This window comes from Siphateles boraxobius, unplaced genomic scaffold, assembly GCF_051911475.1.
Source record: "Siphateles boraxobius isolate OS27281-9 unplaced genomic scaffold, OSU_SipBor_1 8, whole genome shotgun sequence".
NCBI lineage: Eukaryota > Metazoa > Chordata > Actinopteri > Cypriniformes > Leuciscidae > Siphateles > Siphateles boraxobius.
Window position 1 is genome coordinate 34,001,296 of NW_027509208.1, and position 24,218 is coordinate 34,025,513.

General features: G+C 40.4%; 2 protein-coding genes across 6 annotated transcripts in view; one reads left to right on the top strand and one right to left on the bottom strand.

Annotated features, from left to right (window-relative positions):
- Positions 1 to 1,798: 1,798 nt before the first annotated feature.
- Positions 1,799 to 5,999, top strand: LOC143728698 (enoyl-[acyl-carrier-protein] reductase, mitochondrial). The gene is made up of 10 exons (XM_077219542.1): positions 1,799 to 1,972; positions 2,620 to 2,717; positions 2,865 to 2,996; positions 3,410 to 3,553; positions 3,643 to 3,745; positions 3,862 to 3,964; positions 4,043 to 4,116; positions 4,196 to 4,256; positions 4,808 to 4,880; positions 4,996 to 5,999. Exons 1-10 carry the CDS (start codon positions 1,824 to 1,826, stop codon positions 5,178 to 5,180), a joined length of 1,122 nt encoding a protein of 373 aa, XP_077075657.1. The 5' UTR covers positions 1,799 to 1,823; the 3' UTR covers positions 5,181 to 5,999.
- Positions 6,000 to 8,672: 2,673 nt separating this feature from the next.
- arhgap18 (Rho GTPase activating protein 18) overlaps positions 8,673 to 24,218 on the bottom strand; it is a 49,452-nt gene continuing 33,906 nt past the window's right edge. For 3 of the 5 annotated variants that reach the window (XM_077220551.1, XM_077220547.1, XM_077220549.1), the window contains 12 exons: positions 22,352 to 22,409; positions 21,009 to 21,157; positions 20,435 to 20,600; positions 20,144 to 20,235; positions 18,940 to 19,017; positions 18,706 to 18,865; positions 16,899 to 16,981; positions 16,528 to 16,734; positions 15,791 to 15,937; positions 13,662 to 13,780; positions 13,528 to 13,583; positions 8,673 to 10,101 (listed from right to left, as the gene is read on the bottom strand). In XM_077220551.1, coding sequence (XP_077076666.1) covers positions 10,010 to 10,101; positions 13,528 to 13,583; positions 13,662 to 13,780; positions 15,791 to 15,937; positions 16,528 to 16,734; positions 16,899 to 16,981; positions 18,706 to 18,865; positions 18,940 to 19,017; positions 20,144 to 20,235; positions 20,435 to 20,600; positions 21,009 to 21,157; positions 22,352 to 22,409 — 1,407 coding nt within the window. In that variant the 3' untranslated portion in view covers positions 8,673 to 10,009. Of the gene's footprint in view, positions 10,102 to 13,527; positions 13,584 to 13,661; positions 13,781 to 15,790; positions 15,938 to 16,527; positions 16,735 to 16,898; positions 16,982 to 18,705; positions 18,866 to 18,939; positions 19,018 to 20,143; positions 20,236 to 20,434; positions 20,601 to 21,008; positions 21,158 to 22,351; positions 22,413 to 24,218 lie in introns of all 5 variants that reach the window. The other 2 variants (XM_077220550.1, XM_077220548.1) reach the window with 1 other exon arrangement.

Sequence of the window (24,218 nt, forward strand, 5' to 3'; positions counted from 1 at the left end):
TTTGTTTTGGAACGGAGCATGCTGTCAGTGCTCGAGGGTCAGGAGGCCGTTCTGCCGACCCCGCCACCCTCGGTGCTCAGTGGTTTCCAGTGAGCTTTTGATCCAACGTCACCACAATGCTGCGTCATGCTCCGCCGGTTGGGTCCCGTATTAGATCTCCGCATTCTGAATCATTCGGTCAAGAAACTCAAGTTCAAGATGCTAACATTGAAGCAGATCATGATTTAAATCAGATCCGAGGACTGATTTGTCACAATAGATCTGAAAGACGCATACTTCCATGTTTCCATCCTTCCACAACAGGAAGTTCCTGAGGTTCGCTTTCGGGAGCAAAGAATACCAGTATCGGATTCTTCCATTTTAGCCTAGCTCTACCACCCCGCACGTTCAATAAATGCGTAGATGCAGCTCTAGCCCCGCTCAGGCTGCAGGGCGTACGCATTCTGAACTACACAGACAACTGGCAGAGTCGGAACAGTTGGCGGTTCGGCATCGAGAATTATGTCGTCCTATGTCGTTCTCGCTCATATGAAAAAGTTGGGGTTGAGACTGAATGGAAAAAAAAATTTGATTTCTCCAGCACAGAGGACCAACTTTTTTGGTGTTATATGGGATTCAGTGACAATGAAGGCCGTGCTTTCGCCCGCTCGTGTCGCCACGATCCTCTCAGTCACAAAAGAGATAAAGCTAGACCAGACACTCACCGTAGAACAGTTTCAGAGACTGCTGGGCCTGATAGCAGCCACGTCCAACATTATAGCGTTTGGCTTACTGTACATGAGGCCCCTGCAGTGGTGCCTCAAGACCAAGACCACTTCGTATGATCAAGTTCACGCGGCGGTGTCTCCACGCCTTGGTTCTATGGAGGAAACCTTGGTTCCTATCCCACGGTCCAGTGTTACGAGCTCTTTGCCATCGAGTTTCGCTCCTGACAGATGCTTCCCTCACCGGCTGGAGAGCAGTAATGAAAGGCCGCTCAGCTCAGGGTCTGTGGAGGAGCCATCATCTTTCATGGCACATAAACTGCCTGGAAATGATGGCTGTCTTCACAACGTTGAAGCATTTGCTCCCAGACCTGAGGCCATCATGTGCTTGTTCACACAGACGACAGGTCGGTGGTCTCTAATATAAAGCATCAGGGGGTCTGTGTCCATGCCAGCTATGCAAACTGGCACACCAGATCCTCTTGTGGTCCCAAGGAAAACAGCTCTCTCTGAGAGCAGTATACGTTCCATGGTACCGAAACTTAGGAGCAGACATCCTTTTGAGGCAGGACCCGGGGAATGAAGACTCTTTTTTTTGTACGGGTTATTATTATAACTAAATATATTGATCAAATGTTAGAATTTGAAATTAAAGATGATGCATACATCATATCACAAATATGCAGAATTAATTAAGTATATGTAAAAGCTGATAGAGCACTGATAAATTACTGTTATTTTACATTTGATTATTCAATATCTGTACGTGAATATTATAGGCTGTATAGAAAATGTAACTTATAGGCCTATCTAAACATTTGTAGCTTATTTACTTGAATAAAAGGTTACATGGGTCCAAGTTGCGCGGCTGTAATGAGTGGGGGGTGCCAACACTGATCTTGCATACCTCTCAGTAAATGTGCAGTTGCGGCCCTCTATGCAAATGCATGAAAAAAAAACTGCTTGCCTTCATTTTAAAAAATCAGTTAACTAAGTGTGGTTTCCTGTCTGAAAGAGTGAAAGCAGAACTATTAAAAGGAAGTAAACATTTTTTCATCAGTGTACAAATGTTGATAGCCTTTAAACTCACAGTTAGAGGACAGCAGAAGAGAAGGAGTCATGCTCATCAGAAGTCTGCTGCTCAAAGCTGCCCATGACGGGACGGTCCTACTGAAAGTCCGTCAGAGATGCTCTACTGTGTGGAGAGAGACTCACCACTGCTCGGCTTTAGTTTACAGAGAACACTCACATAACATCGATACTCTGAGGTACAGACATATCTGTCTCTTTATCCACTCATATTCGTTCATAGCAGTGGATTCCCAGACAGTAACATAGTGTCAGCCCAGATCAGGCCCACATGTGGAACTGGTGGAATCCTCATGCACTGTACCAGATCTAGGCCGACACTATGTTGCTGTCTGGCTTATGTTGTACTACAGTGATGTTTAGTCTTAGTTATAATAAACGTGACTTTTAGTTGTGATGAATGAATAACAGACTGTAACATCAGAACTTCAGCCCAAGGCCAAATGAATGGACAGGTGGAACTTGGCAATCATGATTGGCATTGTCGATGCCATGATTGGCATCAAATTGTTGTTTTTTGTTGTTGGTGGGGTGTTTTTTTTTTTTTTTTAGAGAGACATTACATTAGAGATTATTGAAGAATTCAGATCCAGAAAGCAACATAGTGTCGGCACAGATCCGGCCCACATCTCGTACGTGTAGAATCCATGTTTCTGGGCCGACACTATGTTACTGTCTGGGGACCCCTTCATTTTTCACATTTTGTTATGAAATATCTGAAAGAAACCCTGAAATATTGGTGCATTGTAGCAAAGACACCACGTCCTGCTCTTTGGTAAGCATTGGATTAACTGTAGGTCACTTGTGCCCCGTCATTTGTCTTCAGGATGGAGCAGCTGCCGTTGCCTCCAGTGAAAGATTGTTCTGTGAGAATCCGCATGCTTGCAGCTCCCGTCAATCCTGCAGACATGAACATGATCCAGGGTAAAGTCTTCATGTCTGTTCTGAAATTCATTCTCTCTACTGCTGTTTAAATCAGATATTTTATAGAAATTCAATTCTACTCTTTGGTGCAATAGAGGCTGAACATGGTGAATTGACTATAACGGGTTATATGTCTCCATTCTGTAGGTTCTTACCCAATATTGTGCCCCGTCCCAGCAGTGGGGGGGAATGAGGGCGTGGGAGAGGTGCTGGAGGTGGGCAGTGATGTCACATCTCTCCGACCTGGTGATTGGGTCGTGCCCATAGATGCTGGCTTTGGTAAGGAGCTATTCACTTTTCAACATCAAAACCATAAATCCTGTTGTGTTAAAAAACTAAGACCAACTTTTGTGTTGCACGTCATACCCAGACAGCAATATAGTGTGGGCCCAGATCCGGGCTACATCTGGTACGTGTGGAATCCATGTTTACCAGATGTGGGCCGGATCTGGGCCCACACTATGTTGCTCTCTGGGTATAGACCCACATTGGTTTACAGGCAACTTACTGTACCAAAAATCTGAATTCTTGGAGCAAATTAGTTCAAGGGAAATATGAATAACTAATCATAACTTGTTATAATTAATTATCAATATTTGGATCAGAATTAATATTATAATCAATTAGCCTGTTCGTCCAGCGAACACCCACATCATTTCATTTTAGTGACGTTGTGCATTTGTGTGTGTCAGGTACATGGAGGACAGGTGCTGTGTGTGAAGAGGATGAGCTCATGTCTGTTCCTAAAGACATCTCTCTTCTGGGAGCCGCCACTATCTTCGTGAACCCCTGCACTGCCTACAGGATGCTGAACGACTTCCAAACACTCGCCCCAGGTGCGAAAACTCATACTCGGTTTAGAATTTCTATTTTACAGAGAGAAGAAAAAAAGTCATCCCTGGTGACCAGTGATTTGTTGAGATAGGTTGTACAGTGATTCAGAACGCCTCTAACAGTGCAGTGGGACAGGCTGTGATTCAGATCGCTGCAGCACTGGGCCTGAAAACCATCAACATCATCAGAGACAGGTACTGAAGGCAGTGAATACATCACAAAAGAAGCTCTTTGTAATAATCTCACGTGGTATAATGTCCCATACAGTGCATCGTTGAAATGGATTTCTTAAACTATTTCTTGAACTCAGACCAAACTGTCCTGAGTTGATGGATGAGCTTCAGTCACTGGGAGCTGATTATGTTGTGACAGAAGAGGAAGTGATGTCATCAGGGCTTCATCGGGTCTTTGAGGTTGGGGATTCTGCTGTTTTGCAACAGTTCAGTGATTTCTACAGAATTGCTTAAACACAGACATTGCATTTTTTGTAGGAGGTTCCCAAACCTAAACTGGGCCTGAACTGTGTAGGAGGCTTGAGCGGAGGACTTGTGTTGTCTAATCTCGAGTAAGTACTCATATGTACTGCAGTTTTAGGGTAGTTTATCAGAAATTCATTGTGATCAATGAATCCTCTTTTATTTCAGTAATGGAGGCACAATGGTCACATACGGAGGGATGGCCAAAAGACCCCTCCAGATCCCTGCTGTGAGTATATGATGTTCATGTTCACGGTGATATTTCTCTCTCACTGGAACTTTCTGGATCAGAACGACAGTGTCTGTGACGAGCTGTCGCTTCCCAAAGACAATGATATTGAATAACACAAATCATGTGTAATCAGTAACAGCTGCTAGTATTAACACTTCAGCTTCTACTATTAACTTATGTAGAGGATTAACTAATCAGTAAGTAATAAAATGGCTAATCAATAATTATTGAATTAGATTAGAATTATTAACTATTAAGAATTACTATTTAATGACTAATCACAAAAGTACAGTAATACATTCCTTTGCATGGCCATGACCAGAATTCAGTTTATGTATTACAGTATAACTTTACTCATAACCATATTGACACACATACAAAGAAGGTTTTGATACTTTTAAAAACGCATTTTAATGTTCCATGCGTCCAGTAAAAGTGGTAAATTACTGCAAATAAGTGGTAATTATCAGCTTAACTTGTCTTGAACCCAGACCGTTTCCTCAAAAACAAAAACAACTAACATTTATAATCCATTTCCTCCCGAGCAGAAATCCTTTATATTTCAGAATGTGACTTTAAAGGGCTTCTGGCTGACCCAGTGGAAGAGACACCACAGGGCAGGTAAAGCAAAAAAAAAGCTTCTAAAAAAAAGTAGAGCTTCTGCAGGCCAAATGGTTTCACATCATAATGTTCTTTGGTGTGTTGAGGGTCTCTCTCTCTCTCTCTCTCTCTGCAGATAAAGCCCAGCTGAAGGCCATGTTGGATGCTGTGTGTGAACTCATGAGAGCTGGACAGCTGTCCACACCACACTGCGTCCAGACACCATTTCAGCAATACACACACGCGCTACGAGCTACTGTGCAATCACACCGCCGCAAACTCGCCTTATCATGTAGACTCAAAAACGCTGTGTTCTTCTGATCTTCTGCAGAACCACGCTGGACATCATAAACAAATGTCTACAGCTACACATGCTTGTTCACATAAATGACATAAAACAAGGAACTGTAACACTATAAATGTGACATCTGTAAATACAGTCATAGAGGTCCTATCAGGAACAGTTCAGACCTTTACCTCCTGCCTAAATAACAGTTTTGTTTACATTACACGTCCATATTTTAAAACATTTATTAAGTTTAGTTCCAATATGTTCAGTATGCACATTTTCTTTACAATAAATCAAATCATGGATAATTTTACTTTGCTTCAAATGTTACATTTGTGTCCTGATTTGTATCGCAGTATTACAAAATAATCTGCATTATTCCTGTTAGCATGAATGCAATGGCTATCTGTAGATCAGTGACAGTTCACATGTAGAAAACACAGCCCACGTACGTCAGAGCTGTCATAAACTCCTGGTGTGTTTCACTGTTTTTATTGATTTAAACGGATATCTGTGGTGTTCAAGGTTTATTAAATCACATTTTTTCTATATGAGCTTGGCTTGCTAAGTGTAAGGCTGTTCTTCATTATCTTCAGATGCATCTATGTGGATGTGTTGTGTATTGACTAACTTATATATTTACTAACTTACTGTTTATAAAACGGATAGTTCCGGTCCTTGATTCTGATTGGTTGAGCCGCATTTGAAGCCGTTGTAAATTACTCAACAAACACACATCTGTGACCGCATTACATTAGTACCGTTTGTGATTCTTTGTTGCTGCATGTGTTGTTTGGCAACCTCTTTGGAACTACATTGCTTGGCGGATGAATAAATGTGTTATAATGTTATTTTTGTCGTTGCTGGTGTTTATTTTATGAATAAAATAAATATTACAATGAATTTTTTTTATGGAGTAACCGTTTTATAAAAGCAATGAGCCCCTTGAACCTTTACATTGAATTTAGAATAGCTAAGGGGGTTTTACAAACAACGGTCACTACCCAGACTTCATGACCATAGATGAGTGTCGTTACATTGATTGGCTGGTAAATTGGGAGCTACGCCCTCAGGCTCAGCTCCGCTTCATCACAATGACCTGAAACAGGGGTTTGTAAGTTCAGTCCTATAGAGCCACTGTCCTGCCGACTTTAGCTCCTTCCCTAATCCACTTGAACAAGTTAATCAATGTCTTCAGGATTACTAAGGCTATAGGCAGGTGAGTTTTGTTTTTCAACTTGCCAACCGCTGGTCTTGAACAACAACAACCACATTACTGGCGCCACTGCACCGATCCACCTATCCTACTCATGAACAAGATCCCGAGACACTTGAACTCCAATTGGGAAAGCATCCTAGACAGCAAAATAGTGCCGGCCTAGATCCGGCCCACATCTGGTAAACATGGATTCCACACGTACCAGATGTGGGTCGAATCTGGGCCGGAACTATGTTGAGGTCTGGGAACTCGCTCTCTACCTGAAGTGGGTAATCCAACTTTTTTCCAGTTGAGAACCATGGTCTCAGATTTGGAGGTCTGGACCTTATCCCCACCGCTTCGCCCTCAGCCTTGAATCATCAACATCATCTGCAAATAAGATCCCAAAGTGGACACCCCTGCCCCTCAGCAGAGATCCTGTCCATGAATACCACAAACAGGTACAGCAACAAGGGAGAGCCCTGGCCGAGTCCAACACCCTCAAGGAACAAGATTGAGTTATTTCCAAGAATACAGCAAATACAGCTCTCACACTGGTTGTTTAAGGATAGCAAGCAAAAATGGCTCTGACACCCCATACTCCCAGTGCCCCCCAAAAAACACCCCCGGGAATGTGGTCGTAAGCCTTCTCCAAGTCCAAATAACATGTAGACTGGATAAGCAGTCCCTCATACCCCGCTCAAGGATTCTTGCTAGGATAAAAGGCTGGTCCACAGTTCCACATCCGGGACTGACCAGATTCTTCTTTCCAGCACTCTGGCATAGGCTTTCCCAGGCAGGCGGAGAACTCTTCTAACTTTTTTAAAATGGGAACCACCACACCCATCTGACATTTGGCAGGCCACTTCCAGACTACATCGCCAGGTGAGGTCAGTAAATTCCCATCCAGACTCTCAACAGCCTTGACCAGCCTGATTCCCCCCACCTAGGTCGTCTGATGGTTTTCGGGAACCTCTTGGTGTGGCTGACCAAAAGTCCTCCTTCCATGGCGTCTCTGAGCTCCATTACATGAATGTTTGCTTCCATGACCTTTGCTTAGAATTGAAAATAATCAAAGATATTTGAAAGTGAAGTTAGACATTTGCTTTACATTTTCAACCCCCTCTTTCTCACCACAAGGGACCTTTGTAATTCTTAAAGGCAGAGGTGTTGATAGTGATCAAGACCTGTAGGCTAAGATGTGTGTACACCGGGTGTCTTCTAATTGTTACACCTTTAGTTTGGTGGGGGAAGTGTAATCTTCCGATTGGTCAGTTTAAATGTCTCACGGTCAAAGAAGGAATACAAAAACATTGTAACTGTTGCTCTAGTCTCTTCTTCCTGTCTCTGGTCTCTTCTTTTCCTTTGTGTCCCTTTCTTGGGGCACTCTTTCTTTGCCTCCTCTCTCCTTTTTCTCTTTCTCTCTACACTTTCTCACTCTCTCCCCCTTCCTATCTCTCTGGTAACATTCTACATATATGCTGGGTAGGATTAATGGTATAAGTTTTTATCATCTCATCAATTTTGCAATTCTTTTAAGTGTAACCAAACTATATGGTTATTAAACCCTTTCAATTACAAATGAGGTGCTTTTGATTCAGAATTAACTTTGATGTGCTACCTATTGCAATACTATATCGTCACACTGTAGCAGCCCTCTTCCACATATTTACCCAGCAAGCAATAGCCGTCATTTCACGGTCTAGGTTAACTATAGACCCAATATAGTCCGGCTATGAGTAACCCACCTCTAGCCAAAATAACCTTGAATTGGTTACATGTCGTTTTTGCCAAAATAACTTGCGAGATGTATGACACTCTATCATGTAAGCAAAGTAATCAGTGATTACAAGGTTTAATTTCTTCACTCATTTCATTTCTTTGTAATCCAATTGATGACTATTCTTGGGCTTTGGTTTAAATGTCTATTAAATTTTCACTGACAGCCCAAATTGTGCCTTGTTTTAGCCTAGACATCTGGGCTGCGTTTGGACGTCTATTAGATGTCTTTTAAACGCAAAATTGCTTGCTAGGTAGCTATTGTAACTATTGTAACTGTGCTTATTTCCGTCGTCGGTATAAGTAGCAGTGGGTGGTAATAGACAAGAAATATAGTTTTCTACCACCTTGCTGATAAGGTTTCTTTAGGCAGTCCAGCAGCCTTACAGCTGCGACTGCGGTCCTTCACGCCTGCCAATACCTGTCAGCTGTATCAGGAGACCCACGGGTGAACCAATCCCAGAAGGCCAAAACATGTTTCAATTCTCCTTCTCTACACTACACACCATCACTGACCAGACCAGAGAATAAAATATAGTGGACAAAATTGAGGAATTACACATTTATTTACAAAAACATTTAGTGGTTATTTTAGAAGCATTAAAGCATACAGCAACAGTCATTTTCGGCCATTTTCACAGTAAAGCATAACATCAGCAATTGATGTAGAAGCTTGAAAAAAAAATCAAAGCTCAAAACTACTCATTTAAATGACATATGCATCATTGTAAATAACAGAGAAGGTCAGTTTAAGTGCCGAGTGTTTCCCTCCATTGAAGTACTTTTTGAGGTCTGTTTGGCTGAGAAACCATTTTCAGTCATGAACCCTTTAAAGATCTACAATATCCTTTGACTTGTAGCAACACTATTTTCTCCAACATTGCGAAACATGAATAAAAGCACATCCAAGATCCCTGGGAGTGACTGAACAAGTAATACAGAGACATTTTATTGGCAGTGAGAGCTAACATTAGACTGGGGAAATGGTCATGTGACTGATTTAAAGTAGAGATTGCTACAATACTTCAAGAGATCATTTACATAAAATCAAATGTTTAAGGAAGAAATGTATGAAATGTAGTTATACCTCAGTCCTTAAATGATCCAAGACCATTATTCATTGGAGATATATATCAATTAAATATGAATGAGGTTTGTGGCTAGGTGGATCTCACAAAATCTATAAAGATCATGTCCAGGTCATATTTCACCCCAAAAGAGATAAATTGTATTTTCTAAATTACAAAGACACAATATATACAGTATTTTATTTTATTTCTTTCCAGTTCATCAGTAGTGGTGGGAATCTAATATAATGAGAATAAATAGAATTACAAAAGAAAAAAGTTCAAGATGCACCAAGCATACAGTAATGAGACATTGGAGGGTAATGTGTTTAATCATGATGAAAATAGTACTAAAACAATGCAAATCATCTGAATAATCTATCATTTCTTTTTTTTCTTCTCTTCTTCTGATGTGAAATATGACCTGAACATTTTTTGAGAGGTTTTTGAGAAAACATGGAAAATTAGCATCTGGTTCTAGTACCAATCAAACAATCGGTCCTTTAAAAGCGATGAAATGTGATAAACCTGACAACATTTTGGCTTCTAATACAAATTATGTATGTACAACTGCCACTCGAGCATCTAATGAAAATCATATTTGTGTAGGTTATGGTTTAGGATTCTGTCATGGGAGAGAGATGTGCCGACGGGATCGACCGTATGCCTGAAGAGTTCAAATGCATTCAGATTGTTAATGTTAGCCTCTGAATCCCAGTGCTGTAATGAAGAACTGCTGTTTTCCCTTTATCCGCCCACCTGTGGTGGTCTTTGAGGCACGTGGCGTGATGGGTGGATTGGCTTGTTCAGTTTTGGGTCAGTGCTGGACAGATTTAATGACCCACTCTGCACTGGGGTTGAGCTCCAGGAGAGCTTTGATGTACGTCTCTTCATCCAGACATCTCTCCTCTACACAAACACACAACCACACAGACGTCAGATGCATCTGCCCTGGCTTCTCTTCAGCATCCAGGTTAAGAAATGTTTAAACTCTAAGAATGTGCTGAGAATATTGTCAGATTGTATGGTGGGTCTTACAGACGATTTGCTGATCAACTGAATGAAAAACCTCAGAAGATGAAGTGGTCTGTTGCAGTCATCAGCGCTCTAATGAATCTGTGTATCACCGCTCTAATATGTGCTGAATGATGCCAAAATAAAAAACAAGCTCCCTATTTAACTCGTTTTAGTTGAGTTGTTACTGAATTTTGAATTCCCCACACACACACACACAGGACAATGGAGGAAATCGAGTTTATTCTGTTTTTGATCCTCGGGATGTGGCTGTTTCTCACAGCAAGACAAACGTTGTTTCAGGAGACAGTGCAAACAGCAAAACGAAACACTGCTGAAAAAAACAGCTCCATCTAGCGCATGCAATGATGACGCAGTGAATAGTGACGATTGTCTCTGACCAATCAGCAGTCTGCAGTGTTTTCACGTCAAATTTTAGTATCGCCTCTGCTCGCTCAGAACCTTGCCGGAGGTGATACGAAAAAAAGTACCCGAAAGCAGGTACAGGTACAACTTTTACTCAGTGGAAAATCAAACAAAGGCGAGTTGAGTCGAGTCGAGCTGGTACTGTGTAGAGGAAAAGCGCCATTAAAGTCCCCTGTGGTGAAAATCCAGGTTTTAAATGTTGTTTATATGTCTATGTGGTGTTTTTAATATGCTTGAAGACAAACCAATTCACTACAGCATTGCTGAGTATTTTCTCCTTAAAACTGCAGTGAACCAAAGACAGTCTCAAAAACACAGTTTGAAATCGCTGGTGTTTCTGACGTCACAAACTACCTTGTAACCAATCAGATCAATGTGTGATCGTCAACGAGTGGATCTCTGAGCTGTGTGAGTGAGTGGAGGCGGGGCTCATCTGCATATTCATAGAACCGCGTATACTAATTTAAGGCAATGTATTGCGGCAACGGATCAAAATATAATAAGCGTGAATCAAAAAATAACAAGCATGAAAAAAAACTTTAAACACATTAAAAATATTTTTTACAAAACTTAAACTTATGTTCATGTTTTCTTTAAAATTATGTTTTCCTTGGTTTTATTACTCTGTACTTTGCGCTCTCTTTCATTTTCTGCTCATAATTTATTTTTTGTACGCTTGTGCTGTTTTTCTCTTCACTCTTCTTTCCATGTTCTGCGCTTGCTCTTCCAAATGTTGCAGTTCGAGTTTCCATGTTCTGCGCTTGCTCTAGGGCGGGCTTAAGCATCACCATTGGTCCACTAGTTCTAGATTGACAGCTCCTCCTCTAGCCAATCAAACTAAGAGGGGAGTTGACGTCACTCCAATGCGACTCACGCTACCGATGCTTGTTCTTTTTTGATTCACGCTTATTATATTTTGATCCGCAATACATTTGGCGGGATATTGATCCCATAGTCGAGTTACATTCAAGATATTTTAAGGCATGAAGAATATTTTTTCACAGGAAAAAAATTTAAATATGTTCGATCAAAGATGAGTCTTAAGGGATACAATTATTGACTAAAGGGGGGCTTTAAGTTTTGTCTATTGAGAAAAGGTTTGGGGACTACAAATATTTGTAACTTTAAGTTGGAAAACATCAAGTAAGAAAGTATTTTATTCTTAAGAATGTTTTGTTAATCCGGCCCCTGGTTTTACATCGGACACCAGGTGGCCAAACCTGTTTATAGCACAAAAATGTATGTGAAATCAAACTGAAATGTAGTAATCTTACCATGAGCTGCATAGATCGCCAATATGATTGGGGGAAGTACATGTTGATGAGTCTATTTATTTAACTATACGCAGTTGTATGCTGCCGTGCAAAGGCAAAAGACCATTACTTTGTGTTTGGGTCGAAAATTAGTTATTGATATTTTTGGCACATTCAAGACCTCCTTTATCATGTGGATTAGTATCTTAAGTCAATTCCATTGGCTTTTTCGAGAAAATAATGGGTTGTCTTAACAGTAACTTACAAAAGCACATGAGAAACCAAGGCAGAACACCGTAACACCAGTTTCGCTCTTTGGCTTTGTTTTGGAACACTCGTATTGAGTTAAGGTACTCAGCCTTTGTTTAGCCGCGCATCAATATGAAGTTATTGTGCCGGTGTTCTACCAAATAATGATACCTATCAGATTGTACGGTGTTCTGCCTTTGTTTTACTGTCCATTAAAAGTTAAATTACGATGTAGCCTGTGTACTTTGTACTGCTGTCATCAGTTAGGGTTAGCTTACTTAACTTCTGATGTCCTCAGAGCTTAGTCCTGTACAAATGCGGTCAGAATATTTAATATATGGTCTGAACCCGCTCAATCGACAATTGTGCGATATCCATCACAAAGGATATATGCAGAGTTGACAGAAAAATTTTACACATGCTGTAGCAGGTGAATACAACGAAGAACTAAAGCCCTGCCTCACTCAGTTCGGGTACCGGACCTGGTTGAAACAATCATGTTTCAACCAAAACTTTGCCGGTACTGAACAGTCGAGCCGACGCAGTACTAAAATATTACAGGGAGTTGACTGTGTACCACATACTGAAAAGACGCAGAACACAGAAGGTTGTGCAAAAAAATTAGTTGTGTAGGTAGTCCAGAACGCTCTCCCCACTGAGTCTCAATGGGGAAAGCACTGCGTTCGCACTTCGTACTTTTCGTGAACGTACGAGGAGCGTGACACATTCAAACACAAATACACTATATTCCAGTACCCAGGTCGAATGTGCGCGAGGATCTGTTTTATCGTGATAATTTTGAACATGCATTTAGCAAGTCTTATGCTTCTCGGTACCAATTGAAGATACTCTTTACCGCTATATGGAATTATATGGAGGTATTTTGTCATGTCAAATGTAATGCCACCAGAATGCAACCAAAGCACAGGATAGCAATAAGTAGATGTCTATAAGTAATTGTAAATCATACAAAATAAATGCCATGATCACTAGATTGTATACAGGTGTTACTATAATGATTGTGTTAATGGTGATCAGCAACCAAATATTGATAATGTGAAGTTACTGCCTTTTGCCTTGGCATGACTTCTCACTTTTTGCTGACAATACAAAGGCAAAGTACAGTAACTTTAAAATAGTGGTCAAAAGTCAAGTTTGAGCTCAAGATTTTTTTTGTGTAGATAATGTTGATTACTAAAACAACATCTAATTGCCAGATTTCCAGTGTCCTACCTATAATTCATTTGGCGGGACAACTAAAAATCTTTAAAGTCATTTTTCTCAGGTCCACACTCTAGTGAGTTAAGGTCTTTTGCCTTTGTATGGCAGTATGGTTAGCTGCACTTTATGAATTGTCTGACTGTCATGAATGTGAGGCTCATGAGATACTCACTGATGTTTCCTCCCATCTCATAGAGACACAGATCTTCTCTTCTCACAGACACCGACCTGTAACACAACTCTCAGTTAGTCTCACTGAGCACATCATTCACTAGTGCCTGAAGCTGATGGAGTGTGTCAGCTCACCTCTCTTGACTGAGGAAGCGTGCCAGGACATCTGAGGCCTTCAAATCCTCCGTCAGCTGAACGGCCATGGACACCATGGAGAACTGAGGGGCCTGAACCCGTATGAAGCCTCCGTCAGCCTGAACACACACACATCTACACTACAGCCAAACGTACTCCAGTAAAACACACTCTGTCCTGGGAAACGTGTGCAAACACCTGCAGATTCCCCAGTCACAACCTGGACATTAAGAGCCTGACATGTGAAATAATCACTTTTTTTTTTAAACGGAAGAGTTTATTGAACCTTTAGATAATATATATATATATATATATATATATATATATATATATATACATACAAATAAAAAATAAAAGTTTATTGTTAAGCATCATATTTGATCTATCAGGCTTTTTTTATCATATAGTCTAACAGAGTGAGACATTGGAAGAAAAAACAGCTCAGTTTTATTCAGAGACTATTTAGAGAAAATGCATATAAATATCAATAATGTATTAGTGAGATGATATTTAAATGCTAAGTTTTATGATCAAAGCTCTGTAGTTTTAAATCTTATAATCCAATCCAATGATGATTGACAAATGAACAAATAAACCTTCCTCAAAAGCCTGATCATACCTGAAACCCATGACTTTTCTAATAAATGATGTCTGGATAAAAAGTAAACCTCAGTCACTTCAGTCAAGGTGAAATATTACTAACAATATCAAAGTTATTCTTGCGTTTCCTTGATAAATCAGGTCAGATTTGACACAGAAAGACACGTGAAGCTCGAGCTGAAGGAGGACGTTTGTACAGTTACACTGAAAGACTTTTACTGGATAAACGAGTCTAAACTATCAATCAGAGACAGAAGAACTGGAGGAGATCTAGTGACACAGCAAAGTCTTGATCATTTAGAGGCCTTAAAAATATGCATATAAATTATGATACAGTAGTTTTATGTGTATAGATCAAATCATGTGTCTCTATCTGAAGGATCTATTCTGTGTATAGAAACAACACCCTTTGAGAGCTTTAAATTAAGTGTTTCAGCCTGTCTGCAATTATAACCAGACTGCACTGCTCAGACAGTCCCAGCATGCAGTTGTGCTGTGCGTCCACTGGGTGTCAGAGTGGAGACGTGCATTTCACCCGCTCACATTGTCAAACTCTGAGACACACACACACACACAGACACACACACACATACACACATACACACATACAGTGATGTGAATAAGTTAGGTCACCCATGCTAAAGTTGCCTAAAAAGAGGAATAAAAAATAATCTTTTGGAAATTGATCTTAATGCCTTAATTAGAAAAATGAGGAAAAATCCAATCTTTAAGGACACCAATTTTCTTTGTGTATGAATAATGTATCATAAATAAATAAATGTTCTTCCTTAAAATAGAGGGTGCATAAGTCAGGACACCCCTATGTTCAATTCCCATAGAGCCAGGCAGATTTGTATTTTTAAAGGCCAGTTATTTCATGGATCCAGGATAATATGCATCCTGATAAAGTTCCCTTCGCCTTTGGAATTAAAATATCCCCACATCATCACATACCCTTCACCTTACCTAGAGATTGGCATGGGGCACTTTCCATAAGATCATCTTTCAATGCAAATCAAACCAGCTATTAGGCTAACTGAAATAACACCATGCCAATCTCTAGGTATGGTGAAGGGTATGTGATGATGTGGGGATATTTTAATTCCAAAGGCCAAGGGAACTTTATCAGGATGCATATTATCCTGGATCCATGAAATAACTGGCCTTTAAAAATACAAATCTGCCTGGCTCTATGGGAATTTAACATAGGGGTGTCCTGACTTAACTTATGCAACCTGTATTTTAAGGAAGACGATTTATTTATTTATGATACATTATTCATTCACAAAGAAAATTGGTGTCTTTAAAGGTTGGATTTATCCTCATTTTTTAAATTAAAGCATTAAAATCAATTTCCAAAAGATGATTTTTTATTCCTCTTTTTAGGCAACTTTAGCATGGGTGACCTAACTTATTCACATCACTGTACACACATACACACATACACACACACACACACACACACACACACACACACACACACACACACACACTTCAGCGTAACGGTCTGCAGTGTTTGTGAGATTTACCTCATTGTTTTTCTCCTGTTTGTCAGAGGCTCTCTCGCGGTCGTAGGCCATCTTCTTCAGGAGCTTTTTAACCGCTCTATCTCTGTTCATCTTCCTCTGGTTCTCCGTGTTATGCTTGCGCACCTGATTCAGGATGAACTTGGGAATCTGAAACACAAAAAAAAGACTGGTTTGAGCATCGTGATCTTCAAACTTCTGTTAGTCGGACATAAACGCTGAAGAAGAACTTGCTCTTCTCACTTTTGGCATTTGGCTTGCTTAGTTGGGGACATTTAATATTCAATATTATTGATCTGCATTGACACCAATATATGAGAACTGAACTGAGCTGGACGATGACATCACGGTTTTGAGCCAGAGCGGCTATATATTTATATAAAAATGAACTAAATGAATAACTTTTTTACAACACAAATGGACCATCACTGAACTTACTTAATCTGGACAATGACAATATTTTCTTCTAGATCTGCCGTACAGCAGAAACAAACTTTGTTGCATTATTCTCCTGTTGTCTCTGTAAAGCTGCTGTGAAACAATCTGTATTGTAAAAAGCGTTATAGAAATAAAGGTGCCTTGCATTCTACCACTGACAAGCTAAACGACTTGAGATATTACATTTTTCAAGTCATTTCACTTCTCAAATAAATGTATCTTGATTTTCAAATCTTTTTGAATGGAAAACCAGACGAACGTAGTTTGCGGTGCACATCTGTGAGGTGTGAGGTGTGACGCACCGTCCAGAGCAGGTTCTGGTAGCGGACGAGCAGCCGGACGATGTTGGCGGTGCCGGTGGCCATGGCGAACTCCTGCTGTTCACTGATCTTACTCCGGAAGCCCTTACACATGAAGATGTTGGGCGCCATCACCACCGCAACGTTGTTCAGGGTCATCTTATTCCTGTCCTTACGGTCGATCACCCGCTGGAAGAACTCCATCAGAGCCTGAAAGACACAGTCGAATCAGGTTCAGTACGGTCAGGTGAAGTGAACGTGGACTAAAGTGTCAGCCCAGATCTGGAACAAGTGGATTCCATGCGTCCCAGATGTGGGCCGGATCTGGGCCGACACGGTGTTGCAGTCTGGGATGTGAGTGCGTGCGGTCGCACCTTGAGAGTGTCTCTGTTGGGTTCTGGCAGCAGGAGCACCAGCAGATTGAGTGCCTGTAGCTGCTGTTTCTTAGTGGGCAGCTCTGCTCACAACAGACACAATTACAACCATCAGTTACACACACACAGCACAGATCACACACACTTTAAAGGCCCCGATATACTAACAGCAAAAGTCTTTCCGCTTACGGGTTAAAGTAAGATATACTGTTAAGCCCCTTTCACACAGAGATTCCAGAAAATACACGGATAAAGTGTTTATTACCGGATTTGACCCGGGTTCGTTTGATTTTGGTTCATTCACACTGCCAGTGATTTTCCGGAATCAGAGCGTGCGTTCACACACAACCCGTAAAAATCCTGTAAAAACACGTGACATCGATGTGACATGTGATGTCTCAGCAGCGTCTATAGTTTGCTTATGAGCTTCGATCTCACTGGAGAAACCACGCTTGTGCATTTTTTTCTCTGATTCGATCTTAAACTAGCGCATTACGTACCGTTTCACTAGCCTGCTTTCACTTCACTTCAGCGTCATCGTTACGACACGGCATTGATTACGGCTTATGTTCACACAGCGCGCGTTCCGGGACTGATCCCGGCAATGTTACTAGGTCCCCAACCCGGCATCAATCCCGGGTCGTGTTTGCGTTCACACAGAAGGCGTTCTGGCAATTTCCCGGCAATTTCCCGGGATCAACGCGCTGTGTGAAAGGGGCTTTATTGAACATGCAACATTTAGAAGAATACATAAATATGTGCTGAGCGCTTTCCTTTCAATAACAAGAACAAGTTTTTATATATATGAACTAAATTAATAACTTCTTTACAAAAAAAATTAAATCACTGAACTTACTTAAGCTGGACTGTGACGCTATTTTCTTCTGGAAACAAACTTTGTTGCATTATTTTACTGTTATCTCTGTAGAGCTGCTTCGAAACAATCTGTATTGTAAAAAGCGCTATATAAATAAAGGTGACTTAACACGGAACAAAAATCTGAGAGACACGCCCACCTATTACATCATCAATCGCCACAGACCAATGGGAGTTCAAAGGCGTTTACCAGCAACCAGAGCGAAATTTACAGACATTCACTTTGGCAAGCTGTTTTGAACGATTTTATTTTGGGCTGGTTTTGTTTGAAATGATGTCACACCAGTTTGTTCTTCAAGTTCGGCCTATAGTATATCGGGGACTTAGACCCCGATCAGACAGAACGCGTTTTTTAGGTTTGAAAACACAGCACAGCACTGCCTTTTTTTGTTGACTTTTTTTCATTTTATGTTGCTAGGCAACCACCGAAACAGCTGTCCTCAGTCTAATCAAGGATTACAGCGAGAAAGCTCTTTGGTTTGCTCTGAAGTAAACTGTCATATTAGCGTTTTATTAACTTTATTTACTTTTTGGTAACAACGTGGTAGTTGCGGTTGGTTAAGTCATACAGCTCTGGGTACCCCACGACAGCCACCACAAGTTTATCCTCCATCATTGCAGTCTCCTGATGTTCAAAGCAACTGTAAACTTACGTCAAAACAACTTTTCCATTCATTCGATTGGACAGTGGGAAAAAACAGTGTGATGTTGAGCGCTTTTCTACTCAGATTTGATTTTTTGCTCAACTTCAGGCGCTCAGAGAGCTCCTACAAAAACGCGAGTTGCAGCATGCGGTTAAAACCCGAGGCATAAACAGTTTTCTATTGGCAGTGAGTGTTTTGGGCGCTATTTAAAAAAGGCGCCTCTCACTGCATTATGGCCTTCAAACCGCAAACAGCTGGCGCGTCTGAGCCGTGGTCCGCTCACTCACTCAGCACAGAGATGAAGGCATAGAAGTATTCTACGGTCAGCAGGGGATACGGCAGCTCCCTGATGAACAGCTTCAGGAGACTCGCAGCGTCATGCTGTTTCAGGCTCTCCCATGGAAACATGGCTTCATAAAACTTGTGTTCCAGTTCCTGACAGACTGCCTGGGAAACACACACCAGCAAATGGGTTACAACCATGCAAATGACTACAGAAATTACAGAGAAATAACACCTACCTTCACTCTGGTAGCGGCTCCAGGTATCCGGAGAACTCCCTCCGTGTCCAAACCCTGCTCCTCGATATGAGAGATCAGCTGAGAAACACCAGTTTAAAGTCATTGCTCCTGCTCTGCAGCTCAAACACACATTCAGTCTTCATGGCCTTCACTTCAGTGCTATTATAAATCAGCTAATCACATACAGTACATACACTAGCGTTCAAAACTTTGGGGATGGTGAGATTTTTAATGTTTCTGAATTAAGTCTCTTCTGCTTACAAGGCTTTATTTATTTGATTAAACAGTAAAATTTGTGAAATGTTATTCCAATTTAAAACAGCTGTTTTCTATGTAAATATATAGTAAAGTGTAATTTATTCCCTGTGATCAAAGTTGCATTTTCAGCATCATTACTCCAGTCTTCAGTGTCACATGATCCTTCAGAAATCATTCTAATATGCTGCTTCATTAGTGATGAAGATACATATTTCTATGGAAACTGTGATACATTTTATTTTTCAAGATTCTTTGATGAATAGAAAGTTCAAATGAACAGCATTTATTTGAAATAGAAATCTTTGAAGGGTTCTGACCCCAGACTTCTGAACGGTAGCATACATAACACAAATACTGTTCTCATCACATGACGGTGTTTGTCTATTACTGAAGTCCTGAACTTCTCATCTGGCAGATGCTTTCCTGAAAACACTATGCTTTACTTTCCAAGGAAGTTTTAGCACACTGGCAAAGGGGCGCTGTCTACATGTCCACCCTCAGCTCTCTATGACATCCTGGTATGGGCAATTCTAACATTCAGATTTATTGTATCAAATACAAAATATTAAAATAATCCAGTTTAAATCATAGCACATGTGTATGTTTCGGTCACACTTTAATTTAGGGTCCAATTCTCACTATTAACTATGACTTTTGCTGCTATGACTGCTTATCAATACTTAGTAAGGTAGTAGTTAAGCTTAGGTATTTGGGTGGATTAAGGGATGTAGAATATGATCATGCAGAATAAAGGCATTAATATGTGCTTTATAAGTACTAATAAACAGCCAATATCCTAGTAATATGCATGATAAACTAATTAATCGGTCCCCAAACTAAAGTGTTATCCGTGTTTCTTATCTCAAGGAGAGTTCTGGTGGTCTGAGTTATGAACGGCCCTGGTCTCGGCTAGCGTCCCGTTATAGTTCTGGCTCTGCTCTCTTACATGCTGCAGTATGAGAGGCACTTTGGTTCCTGGGATCCTCCGCTGGTCTTGATCCAGGAGCGTAGAGAGAGGAACACCAAACAAACCCGACTCTACAGATGACACAACAATATGTTTTATTCAGCTGCATAAGACTAAGACTGTTTAGACTGTGTCTTCAGAACTAGTTTGACCAACTAGCAGTTAGACGAGGGATAATCTGACCTTACTGTTGTTCATGTTCAAATTACACAGAGCATTTTTTTTTTGTAGCTTTTTTATGTTTCCTGCACACATATCAGAGGCACTGACCTCTAACTTTGACCTTGAGAGCTTTATGGGCCTTCACCTCGATTCCACACGTGTCGAACAGAGCGCTCATCTCAATCAGGACCAGTCTGCGAACTTTCTTCATGTCCTCAGCGGAGAGATCGCCTACTTTTGTCTGTCCCGTCTTATCCTGAGACACTCTGAAATCCTGCGACAGGCCGAAAGAGGAGCGAGAGAACGAGTGAATGAAGGGATACAGTAGAAACATGCTGTCCGTTCTCTAATCATCCTGGATGACGTGGGGATGAGTAAAATATCAGGGAATTTTAATTCTGAAATTCCTTTAATAATAGTGTTAGTGTTCAGATTGTATAACTAAATATAACAGTAATAGTGATTTTTGAAAAGGGAAAAGAGCAGGATGCGGTTCCACAGACTGACCAACAGAGGTCACTCTCACTCAATAAGAGCACAGATGAGTGGCTTAAAACCTTTAAATTGACATTTTTGCAATCTAAAAATATAATATATTAACTTTATCCTCAAACAACCAGTCAGAGTGAGTTGCACTGGTCCAGTACACACACACACAGACACACGACTGCGCTCGACTCACGGGTAACCTGTCGTCGGCCTCGCTCTGGGGCTGGGTAACCTTCAACCCTTCTTTGTAGATAAGCGCTTGCTCGGAGAACGACACCTCCAGGTTAATGTCCGTCTCAGCGTCAGCTCCGCCCCCGGGAGCATCAGGCCCCGCCCCATTACCTAACCAAACCATAAACACACAATAACATTTCATGCTGTGTGAAACTATGACAAACATTTATTGGCAAAAACACACGTGTGCAGTTGTGCTGGTGTCCTTGAGTGACACATCATTGATCTCACATCACTCTTTGCTGATTAAACCAAATCAGGCTAGTCAAAGTCCAGCAATCAAACATGTCATTATTTGGCAGTCGTCGTTTTACCAACTTTACCACAGTCAACTCTGCACACAAACACACAGGCTACAACTGCACGACTCTATGATGATGTCCTGATGGGTTAAAGACGCTTTTAACAGGTTATGTCTGATTCCAGCAACGTTTCACACCTGTAATTGTGAAAGTGTGCTGCGTTTAACCCTGCATTATGAGCAATGTAGTGTCAAAAAAGCAGAGCTAGAACGTCACGGCGAGTTGTTTAGCAACAGAAGACAACCAATCATTAACTAAATAGTGTCTCATGCGCTATTTTAAGTTGGAAAGATATTCACATGCTCAGATTAGTTTCAGCAGCGATGGGAAATGCCTTCAGTGATGAAATTATAAAGTTCTAGAAACACATTTTCCTTCTATTTGTTGTAGTATGTTTCAGTTGATTTAAGACTTTTACACGCAACATTTTCCATAGATCTGAAACAAGTTGTGTTTCAAGTTGTGTAAGTATATTAACCCAATGTTTACAAACGTAGAGTGTAAAATATCTAAACCTGACAACCAGGACTGAACCAGGGTAAAGTATGAACACTGTAAAACAAGATAGCCCAGCACTAAAAATGACTTTCAAAATTCTCATACGCTTACGAGAAATGACTTTACAACACCTCTGTCGTATTTATTTCCACTGGTCTATTGGTGATAACATTCAGGAAAAAAAATCCTTTAAATTCTGCATGCATCTCTGTACAGGAGTGTATGATTAGACAAGGTTTTATATAAAGCAAAGTGTTTTATTTTAGTTACGCTGAATGTTACATTTCTTTAAAGAACAAAAGGAATGGATATTCCAGCATTTTTCTGTGTGTGTGTGTGTGTGTGTGTGTGTGTGTGTGTGTGTGTGTGTGTGTGTGTGTGTGTGTGTGTGTGTGTGTGTGTGTGTTGCGTGTGTTGCTGTCTTTGTCATTTTGATTCACTGAGCCTTGAAGTTAAATGTTAAAGGCATTGAAACACACAAGCTTTGACTCATGACACATACCCATTCCTTCCACTTCCAGTTTACTGCTCCCACTTCTGTCTGTGGATCCTGCCTCATCCTGCTTTGTCAGAAAAAGAGTGACACGAACAAGAGAATGAAGCAAACTGTTAGCATGTGTGATGTTATGTTAAAAACTCATTCATCAACATATGTGCAATAAACACAGGGAACCAAAAGTGTAAGACCCCTTTAGGAGACTAATGCAGTCAGTGAATCAGTGGTCATGTGACTCTTTCTATCAGAGATTGGAGCAAGTCACACGTTCAAGACACAGTGCACAAGTCAAGTCAATTCAGCATCTAAGAAATATTTATCTATTATAACCCTTATTTAACAACAATTATAAGAGTTGAAGGTAAAACAGTTGACTGTCAATGAACAGGTATGATGCATAAACATTAATGATATAAGTTTTATAGTAAATGTCATATTGTTAGGTTTATGTGTGTATTTTCTTGTTTTCAGTGTGCTTGTGTTCCATACGTTAATACTTCTCATTTGTTGTCATAGTAGTGCATCGTCATACAATCACACAGACTCTTGCATTTTGTTTATCAATTGATAGCGCAGTTTTTATTTAATTAGCTGTTAGAAAGTCATTGTCGAATCATGCAGTTCAAATCCAAGTTGAGTCTCGAGTCATTGTTTTTTTGTTTTTTTTTTAAAATAAAGATTACAACGCTGATCATTTTATTTTAAAATTAGCTGAATTATTACACTAGTTTCTGTCTTCGCCGTATAAGTTCTATGTTTTTGTTTGTTGTTTGTTTTGGTTCATTTCCAGTGGCACTTCTGCTTCAGTGAATGTATCTGTGGCATTGCTTAGTTAAGTAACTGTAAAAGAAGTGTTCATGAGTTGTTGCCATTACTTTTTAAATCGATTATTTAGTGCAGCGTCCAGCAGAAACATAAATCACAGCTTATGCTTTTTCTTAATAAACTACTCAAAATGGCACAATAAATGACATCGGTGGTTTACCACAGATCCTTCGACTAGAATTTTCTAAGTTATTCATTACACTTTGCTGAAATGTTTATTAATAGGGAAGTACTGTGTAATTGGTGACACTGTTAACAGCCTGTAATAAAAAATGTCAGAAAGCTCCGGTCACTAGTTGGACGTCCTGCATGAACTTCTTCCTGAAGCTTTATCACATGTCAATGCTTTAGACTGAATAAAACCATTCGGGTGAAGAATAAACAGGCAGACTGTTCTTTAATAACCATAGGACGGTGGCACAGTGATCTGTGTTAATTCACTGATTCAAAATGTCTCTTCTTACATTTACCCCAGTCAAGCAAATCATTGGTTGGCAACTGGTTTATTTATCTAATTTATCTATATAAAAGCTCATCATCATTTACACTAGTGCAAGATCAATTTTTCTTTAATGTTGCTGTTTGAGCATGAAAAAGGAGTTCTTCTCTATATCAGTGTCACTGTTTCTGAACTCCCTGAAACGCCTCCTTTGTAGTCTTGAGTTTCTTCCTGGAACAAACTAGTCACAATATACCTCATTATAATAATTCATACGCAGAATAAAGGGGCGGGGCCTTGTTGAGTTAGTTAGTAGTGTGTTAGACTGGTGGTTATGGTCAGAGGCGAAAAGTCCAGGTTCAGAAAGTAAAAGTCCTCCTCAGTATTTTGTTCCAATCACATGGATTTGCAAATTAGCAGTTTTTCAGGGAGGGGCTTCATAGAGACAGGAACTAAACAGAGCGTTAAGGACAGACTGGGAAGAGAGGAGCTACAACAATGGAGAATATGAGGAAAATATTCAACATTCAAGCATGAAAACATGTTCTAGTAGAGACTGAAAGCAACATCAAGACTTTGTAAATGCGGTTTGTAGATGTTGTTTAGAAA